The sequence below is a fragment of the Beta vulgaris genome, chromosome 4 (assembly GCF_026745355.1).
Source record: "Beta vulgaris subsp. vulgaris cultivar EL10 chromosome 4, EL10.2, whole genome shotgun sequence".
Lineage (NCBI taxonomy): Eukaryota > Viridiplantae > Streptophyta > Magnoliopsida > Caryophyllales > Amaranthaceae > Beta > Beta vulgaris.
In genome coordinates this window covers 22001782-22011582 of record NC_079205.1, presented here as the reverse complement: position 1 = coordinate 22011582, position 9801 = coordinate 22001782, and the positions used below count along the sequence as shown (strand labels likewise).

At 36.1% G+C, this 9801-nt stretch overlaps 1 protein-coding gene across 1 annotated transcript; it reads right to left on the bottom strand.

Annotated features, from left to right (window-relative positions):
• Positions 1-262: 262 nt before the first annotated feature.
• LOC104907355 (9-cis-epoxycarotenoid dioxygenase NCED2, chloroplastic) lies at positions 263-2516 on the bottom strand. The gene has a single exon (XM_010696270.4). The coding sequence runs from the start codon at positions 2397-2399 to the stop codon at positions 606-608; it is 1794 nt and encodes a 597-aa protein (XP_010694572.2). The 5' UTR covers positions 2400-2516; the 3' UTR covers positions 263-605.
• Between the last annotated feature and the right edge of the window lie 7285 nt (positions 2517-9801).

The following is a 9801-nucleotide window of genomic DNA, read 5'->3' as shown; positions in this document are numbered from 1 at the left end:
GTTTTTATGAAGAAAACAGTATGATGACATGTTATCGAACTTAATTTAGATAATTCCTTAACAATCGTTTGAGCAAGTTTTAAAATGACTAGAAGTGTAAGCAAGTAAAGTAGACTAATAAATGTGACAATTTCTTTCCTTGTTTTAAGGTAAGGAAAATTAATAGAAGCCCCAAAAAAGAGAAGACAAAGATATAAAAATGTACAGTACCCATAATTCTATTATTAGTAATTACTAATAATATACTTTAGTACTCGATGTCAAAAAAAAATATATATTTTAGTATATACTTCATGCACAGGATGACAGGAGAGAAAGAATCCACAGAAACCAGCTGAGCTTCATCACTATATATCCAAAAAGCTACAAGCTGGTTCCTAAAAAAACCTTTCTCTTTTGGAAAAAAAAGAAAAGAAAAGAAAAGAAAAGACGAGCTTAAAATTCCTTATAAAAAAAAGGAATTATAGCTCTTAGCAAAGGAGGCATATTCTCCGGGGACATATCTGCAACTATCCCTCTGGTAGACATCCTCACTAACGGTAAATTACTACAACTGGTAAATATTTTCACCTATAATTTACTGCTGTGTATGACTGCAGCATTTTCTATGCTTGTGCCATTAAATCTTTAGCATTGATGAAAGTACCATGGAAACCATATGGAACTCTTGAAGGCAGCTTCACAGTTGCAACCAACTCTAAAGTCATTGCATTAACAATCTTAAGCTCTGATTCCCAATTGATCTCATCGTGCACGAATGCGAGTATATACCCATCATCTTCTCTCTCGGAATTTGCATCCCTGGGAAGAAACAGGGGTTCGCCTCCGTATGTTCCATCACCATACTCGAACTTTTTAACCTCTCCTGAGAAGAGGTCTACCTTAGCAAAACCGGATACCTTAGGCCAAGGCTCAGCAATGGCTAAGTATGCATACTGAGTTTTCCTCCCCAGTTTGTTCCTGTTAACCATTCCAGCTTCAAGATTCATTTTGTCTGAACTAGACAGGATTTCTCTGCGGGTAGAAATTCCTGTTTTTCTGTTCAGTCTGATCTCAGATAGATCACTTGTCAGATTCTCATCACATTCATTGAATATTGAATCTGCAGGAGTCATGCAGGATCCAATAACAACTATTTCATCAGTTTCAGGCTCCTCCCATGCGTTCCATAGGTGAAAGCAGAAGCATTCTGGAACTTCAATCCACTGAATTTCATCACAAGTAGTGGCGTATTTTGGTAAAATACCAAACCTTGATTTCTTCTCCTTGTCATAAACAACAGGCGAACCACCTCCAATCATCTCTTGCAGTTTAAAAACCACTTGAGAATCCGGAATGATGACATAATTTTCAGTAATTGCGAAATCATGCATCATAGTAGGCGCCTCCAAATTAATCTCAACGTCAGGAGATTTAGCACCATCAGAACCAAACCAGAAATACTTCAAATAAGGCCTTTTAACCACATCATAACTCAAGGCAAACATCTCCCCAGAAACAGGATCTACCTTAGGATGAGCTATCATAGTAGACTTAAGCTCACCATTAAAGTTGTATCGACCTACAGTCTTTAAGTCACCAGAAGGAGTGACACGAACTTGATAAGGAAGATCATCTTCAGACATAGCAAGAAGTCTATTGTTAAAGAATACAACTCCCGCATTCGCAACGCCGATTCCATTAGTTTGATCCAAAAGGCCAAACAATGCACGAGAGTAGAACAAAAGAAGGCGAGCTATACCAGAGTGACCATGTAACTCCCCAATTGCCTTGGGAAAAATAGGTCTACCCAATTTTTTCTCCTGGACAAATCTATTGGTTTCAGTGAACCTGCAAGAGTAACTAGCTGATCCATCATTATTGAATTGAACAGCATGGATCATACCATCACCATCAAAAAAATGATGACCAGCAATAGGCTCGTAAAGAGGGTTAGCTCCATTTCTAACGTAGACACCTCGTATACATTCGGGGATAGCCCCGGTAACTGGGAGGTTACGTTGAACACCTTTTTCGGGTACAGGGGCGAAATTACCCGCAATTTGAACTCGAGGGTCGGCTGTTTTTGGTAGTGGGTGTTCGGTTTCATGTGAATTTATAGCCTTCTCCACCATGTCTAGAGCACCAGCAACAGCTTTTTGGATAGGATTCCATTGGAATGGTTGGGATTTTAAGCTTCTTTTACCGTTATCTTTGGGTTGTGTTAAAATAGGCTTTCTAACTTCTTTTGGTACAACGCTCGTTTTCTTTGGTAGTGTTGTTTTTTTAGGAGAGTCAAGTAACGGTAATTGTAAAGAGGATTTTATTTGCTGGGTTTTATTGGGCCAATTCAGGGTATTATCACTTGATGATATTTTCGGTTTTGTTACCGCCCAAATGCTACTACTAGTTGCTGCCATTTTCCTTCAATTTTTCCTATTTCTGAAAGAATTGGAGAGAGAAAATGAGAGAGAAAATGGTAGAGAGAGAGAATGGAAATTGAATTCTGGGTTTTGTTTGGGATATAGAGGTGGAGAGAGAGAAGGGAAATATATAGGGGAGGTGAGAAGAGTTAGGGGCCCAACTAAAGTATGTAAGCAACGACCACGTGTTAGTTTTGTGGGAATGTGAGTGATGAAATTAGTAGGAAAAGAAGGAAGGATTAAGAGGGGTGGGGGGGCTATGATTCTTTGGATTCTTGACACGAGTACTACCCTTTTTTTTATATCACTCTCTCTTCCCACTGTAGTAGTAGAATGAGTATCAATGAATTTGGGACTAAGTTCAGATATGAAACCTACCTTTGTTTTGCCCCCCCTCTACGCGTAAGTTATTTTAGTAAAGTTTGGTGATGCACTTTTTTGGTAATGGACTAACTTATGGGTATTGTCAATTGTGTTTCATGTGATTGTAGATTTTGAAATGCTTCTTCCTCCTGCCGTCCTTGAAGATGTTTAATGAATGAATGACATGTAACATATTGTTTTTCCAAGTGTTTGCTCAAGTGGTTCCCCAAGTATTGCTTACTATGTTAGGTTTTATATTATTGGAATTGGGCTGAAATTAATTATAATGGACACGTTTCAGTGCAAGCAGTGTTATTGTTTGATTGGTAAGCCTTTTCCAATCTGAAAAAGCTAACATGAAATTATAATACTTCCTCCGTTTTCTTTAGATGTTACACTTTTGAAAAAATTCGGTGACCTAGGCGAAAATTCAATGAATGATTAAGAGAAAGTAAGGGTGGGGATTAAAGGGAGTGGGGAACAACATTGAGCCACCACCACCAGCAGGCCACACCAAGACGCCACCGCCGCGACCACCGACGCCACCAAATCGACCACCGCCACTCTCTCCCTCCCCTTCCCCTGCTGAACGCGCAACCCCCTCCCCTTCTCCTCCCTTGCAGTCGCGCGACTGAGTTTTCGGCGGGTGGGGTTTTCGGTGGTAAGGATGGTGTTTTTGAGACTGGGGTGGGGTTTTCGGCACATGAGGTGAGGTTTTCGGCGGATGGGTGGGGTTTTCGGCGGGTGGGGTGGGGTTTTCGGTGGATGAATGGGCTTTTCGGTGGGTGGGGTGGGGTTTTCGGTGGGTGGGGTGGGGTTTTCGGTGGATGAATGGGCTTTTCGGTGGGTGGGGTGGGGTTTTCGGTGGGTGGGGTTTCTGACAGGTGTATTGGGGTTTTCGGCGGGTGTAGTGGGGTTGTGTGGGGTGCGGTGGTGGGGAGAGGGGCTGATGCAGTGGTGGGATGGGGGGTTGGATTGTTAGGGTGGGTGGAAGAGGGAGGGTGCTTAATTGTTAATTGTTAATTTAGGTAAAATTTAGTTAAATTAAATAGGTTTAATTTTGATTTATTGTTATAAGTACAGGTAAGTTGGTCATTGTACAAGGCAAAACTTACTAATTTAGGGAAAAAAGTGTAACATCTAATTTGAAACATGCCATTTTAGGAAAGTATAACATCTAATAAAAAATGGAGAAAGTACATGAAACTACTACAATTGTTATGGGATGAATAGAGTATAAAGCATTATTGATCTACTCTCATAAAAGCTTTCGTTTCTTTATTATAGTCAAAGTTCATTCTTCAAGACTTGAGAAAACGAAGGAACAACAAAAATAAACAAAGGAGATAATTTCAATACTATTTTAAAATCTACTATTCTTTTAAACCTTTAATAGCCCGATGTCTCACACATAATTAATACGATATTGGAACATCATTCATGAGTTTTTTCATGTTCCAGCTTGTAACATCCAGATAGCATATTATTAGTGTTTGATTCAATTATACTTTATTGTGTTTGAGCTCACTATTTCCACCCTAAATATATGATGTGGCGAACATGACTTAATATATGGATCGACATTGATACCTTAAATGGCAAAAAGTGCGTACAACTACATTACGGTCTCTCCAATGCATTCCTCCTCAATGACGAGAAAAGAAGACTCAAAATTCTATTGATACATCAATAGATTATGGCTCCAAAACTCAATAAGGATCATCTATAGAAACCCTCTCTTATGGTAAAACCTAGCAATGTAACAATTGTAAAATAATGGTCCCTCGTCGAAATATTGGATCGATTTTTTCGGAATGCCTAGCAGCGATTGTATCTATTCATAATGCTTCCACCAAGATACTGTTGAGTGAGTTGTGAAGGGATTGATGTTGTATTTTAAGGATGGCGAAAGCTCCGGTTTAAAAGTTCGTGAGTTTCTACAAAAGAAGGTGAAACTATCTCATGATTGTTGTCGGGAAAGCCCCTGCGATACTTAAGTCAATGGAGTGCATCATGTAGAGCGATAAAGTGCAATAATTATAGAAAGAGAAGTTATGATCTTGTTGGTTGTTTTGCATTGATGGGACTGTTCAATATTTATAGCGGATAGAATTTCCATTAGAAGAGTGTAGGAAGGTTACTCTTCACTCCTTTCGGGTTCTCCATCCCCCAGTGTTTGGTGGAAACTTTGACACATTTATGAAGGAATCTGCATGTAGTTTTTCCCGTGTATGCCAATTGACAAATTCTTCACCTTGGGTGGCATTTGAACCAAGTGCCTATTCGGTGTTGTAGTTCTTGAGCCGAGTGACTTACTATGAATCGTAGTGCTTGGCCTAGTGACTGCTAAGTATACTAATGCTTGGGTCGAGTCACAACAAATAAGCATGTAAAGTGTTTTCTACACTATTTTTGGTAAAAAAAGGAGAGGCGTCAATAAGTTTTCAAGAAATATTAATAAACTATAAACATAAGAGATTCGGATTTGGGGTGAATTTTCTTACTTAATTCGGTGAAATATTTGAATTATGAACAATGATGCACGTTATTCAATTAATTACACTAAAAGACATGTTAAAGGTCGTTTTTTAACATATAAGATATAATTTTCAAGAAAAACTAATAAACCAAAACATAAAGAATTTCGGATTTGTGTGATTTTTCATTAATTACTTAAATCAATGAATAATTTGAATTGTGAGGATTGATGCATGTCATTTAATTAATTGCATTAAAAGCAACTATGTTAAAGGTAGTTTTTTTAACTTATAAATCTAGTTTTTGTAATCATCTTATTAATTTACAAATTAATAGGTTCCTAATCTAGTTGTCCAATTTACTTTATTAGGTATGCGTTAAATATGTTTAGCTGATTTAGCAAATACAATGGTGATCATGTAATTGCAATTATAATGTACAGAGAGGCATAAAGTAAGCAGTCAAAAAGCCATGAGAAGAAATAAGAAAGATCGCACAAATATATATATATATATATATATATATATACAAACGATTATGACTTCACGTATTTACATCACTAAAAGTAGAAAAGTTAATAAAATAAGAATTAAATTGAAATTTACTGTCTAGATTTAAAACTTTGCCACCTAGGTCTTTAGCCTTCAAAAAGGGAGTTCGAAGAAGAAGACTCAAACTGGACAAAATCTTGTTTTTGTTTTGAAGTATTTGAAGAAGAGAGCAGAGATAGAGAGTGTGTGTTATTTCATGTAAAAACTGAAGACAGTACGAGCATAGTAATAAGGATTCAATATTTAGAAACATGTTTGCACGCATCTCACATTTGTTGTATCAGCGTGACCTTTGTTGCGTGTGCTTGATTTTGTGAACTTCCTCCAATCATGCGCCACATAAGGGTTTTACGCCTAATGCAAAGTCCTGCATTTTGTGTAGCCAATTGGCTTTGAACATATTTGCTTTTTATCTTTAAATTATCTTTCACCAATCATAATCATGGATAACAAAATTAAATAATAAAACATGGTTTTTATGAAATTAATTGTATATAAGATTTATCTTGAAATCTAATTAATTATCATTAATAAATAATTTGACTTTAAAATTAGGTTTTAAAATATATTTTGGACTAAAAAATAATTTGGGGCAAAGCTTTCAATTGCTCTTCTTCAGTCTGAAATAATTAGGACCACGGTATGTTTCATCATAGAATACTAAAATGGGGAGACAAGCAATTCGAATAGCCTGCAAGAATGGATTTTTAAGAATTCTATTGGTTATAAATGATAATTTACATGAAATTCGGTTAGTCCTAAAAGAAAAATGAGAGCAAACAATTCGATTAGCATGCAGTTTTAACGAAAAATGTTATTTTGAAAATAATGATTGACTGGATATTGTTGGGGAAAATTCATTTATCCTGTAAAATGTCTAGGATATTGTGTAAAATGGCGTGAAGAAAATTGCTTCCTTAGAAGAGCTTTTAGGAAATTTATTTTATCTTGCAAGTGATTTTTGGATATTGTTTTTCTATTAAATAAATTACACATGAATTCTTATAGTTTAAGAAATGACAAGAACGTTTAACTCATCCAAACAAGCACATAACTTGCTTGCTTTGGCAAAAGACAGTTTGATTAGTTTCAAATATTTTTCTAACAAGCAAGAAAAATTTCATATCTATGGTCTTTTGTAGGTGTAAGGAAATGGTTAGAAAGATCCTGATTAAGAGACTATTCTTTTTTAAAAAAAGTTTTGCGTTTTAAACTTGACATCTATCACTTTGAGCCATACATTTATATATTTAACCTAAATATATATCAATTTAATTCATACATCTTCGAGTTTAACCAAGAAATTTATTCATATAACTAGACATTTATCTATTTAATTAATATAGAATATCTCCTAGTTTAAGCCCACCAACTAATTGTCTTATGTCCAAAAATTAGTAACATAATCTCATCTCAACCATGTTAAATGACTTGGGATACGTCTCACACAAGACGCTTGGTTCTTTTTGATTTAGTTGCTTAATTCACATGTAGCGTCTCTTGTCTCAACTCATCCTAAAATGTGGCTTTCAAGAGGTGTTAATGCAATCTAGCAATTATCTCGGATGTAGAATTATGCGAAGGAATGCACCCACTAATGCTTCATTCTCCTCCCCATAAGTAATCTATAGGAAGAACTTTTTGTGATATTCAAGTTTTTGGTGGGAATGCCCACAAGTTCCAAGATTCGCCTATTAGAATAAACAACAATATAAGCAGGCAACAAAGGGTTTATGAAGTAGTACAACCTTTTGAAAAGCAACAGCCTGACTCGAAAACTCTCCCTCAAATGGGAAAGCTGCTTGTGTAGTTTGTTTTCATGGTATTAAGCATAATAATATGAGTACTGGTATATATATATATACTGTTGTTTTTGTATCGATTAAGAATGAAAAAATGCAAAAAAGACTGTTGTTTTGGAAACTCAACTGATTCGGTGGAAACCGGATCAATACTTATCCACTAACTGATTCGGTTTTCACCAAAAAATGGGACCAGTTAACTATATACTGGTCCGATTTTTGGGAAAATCGGATCAGTTCACTAGTGGAAAAAGGCTTATGTGACACAATAAAAATGATCCGATCAGGTCCAAAACTGGATCAGTTTATTCATTGTTTTAATTTTACGCGCAAAAACACAAAAAAGCCTGCAAAGCTAAGCTGTCATAAGTGTGGAAATTCTGACCACTTTATAAAGGAATGTCCACTTTGGAAAAATGACAACGGTAAAGGAAAATACAAGGATAAAGGAAAGGAACAACATAAACCTTTCTCAAAAGTTGAAATGAGAAAGGCCATGGTTACTGCCTGGGGAGAATCAGACTCTGACGAGGAGCAGGAACAACCTGAAGAGAAAACAACTCATTTATGTCTCATGGCGAAGACAGATGATGAAGACGACTTGCCAAGCAATAAGGTACGCATTAATGTGATTAAAGAAGAGTTAAAAGAACTTTCAAAGAATCAACTAATAAAACTTCTTTTGGAAACTTTGGATGACTACAAGGCAATCTGCATTAGAGAAGAGAATATGGAGAAGGCCTTGGAAGTCACCAAAGAACATTCAAATTGGTTTAAAACAGTAAATGCAAATATTGAAGAAAGATTCTTTGAAGTTTTTGATAAAAACCGACGTATTCGAGAAGCTTTTGAAAAGGTTAAAAATGAAAACTATTTCTTGAATATGGAGATGGCTGAATTGAAACTATTTGTTCCTGAAGGAACCAGTTCCTCTATAAATACGAGATCTGATTTCGAAAAATTAAAATTTGAACATGATGTAGTTTTAAATGAAAATCTGGTACTCAAAGGGAAATTGAAATCTTCAAGAACAAAACTTCCTGATCCGGTGAGTTGGATAGAAAAGTATAAAAATGAAGGAATGAATGGACTAGGTTTCAATCACAAGAAGAAATACAAAATGAAAAAATATGTTGATCTGCCAAGCAGCCGAGTATGCTCTTATTGTGGGAACAGTGGTCACTTAGTATCTGATTGTTCCTCCAGAGAAGAACATATTGAGACGAACACTCGCTTAGTTAAGCAAGTGTGGAAAATTAAGAGAAACACAAGCCCGACAGAGGAACCCAAGTCAAACTGGGTTCCTACCACTGACTAATTGTTTTGGATACAGGCTAAAGTGAGGGGGAACAACATGTGGTACCTCGATAGCGGTTGTTCTAAGCACATGACTCGAGACAAAAATAAATTTCTCTCACTTTCAGCCTATGATGGAGGAATTATGACATTTGGAGATAATCTTATAGGTAATATTGTAACTGTAGGTAAGGTAGAAAAGTCTAAGTCACATTCCATAGATAATGTATTTTTGGTCGAGGGTTTGAAACACAATCTACTTAGTATTTCTCAATTTTGTGATAAAGGGAACAATGTGAAGTTTACTGATGAGTGTTGTGTAGTAAGTAATACAGGAACAGGTACCAAGATTCTGGAAGGAACTAAGAAAGGAAACACTTATGTTGTTGACCTAAACCTGGTTCCTAGGAACAATCTAACTTGTTTAAGTGCTATTGACAATGAATCACTCCTATGGCATAAAAGATGTGGTCATGCAAGTATGACCTTACTCCACAAGCTAAGTGGTAAGGATTAGTTGTTGGTCTACCAACAATCAAACCCTCTAACCATGAAGTTTGTGGACCATGTGCGAAAGGTAAACAAGTTAGATCCTCGTTCAAATCAAAGAAAGTGGTAGGTACACAATTTCCTCTTGAATTAATTCATATGGACTTATGTGGCCCTGTTCGAATCCAAAGCAGATCTGGTAAGAGATATGTACTTGTTATAGTTGATGATTTTTCAAGATACACTTGGGTTATTTTTCTTCATAGCAAAGATGAAACTTTTGATGAATTTGTAAGCTTTGCTAAAAGAATACAAAGAGTAAGTGGTTTTAAAATTAAACATTTACGTTCTGATCATGGTAAGGAGTTTGAAAACTCCAAGTTTGATGTGTTTTGAAGTAATGAAGGACTAGACCCCACT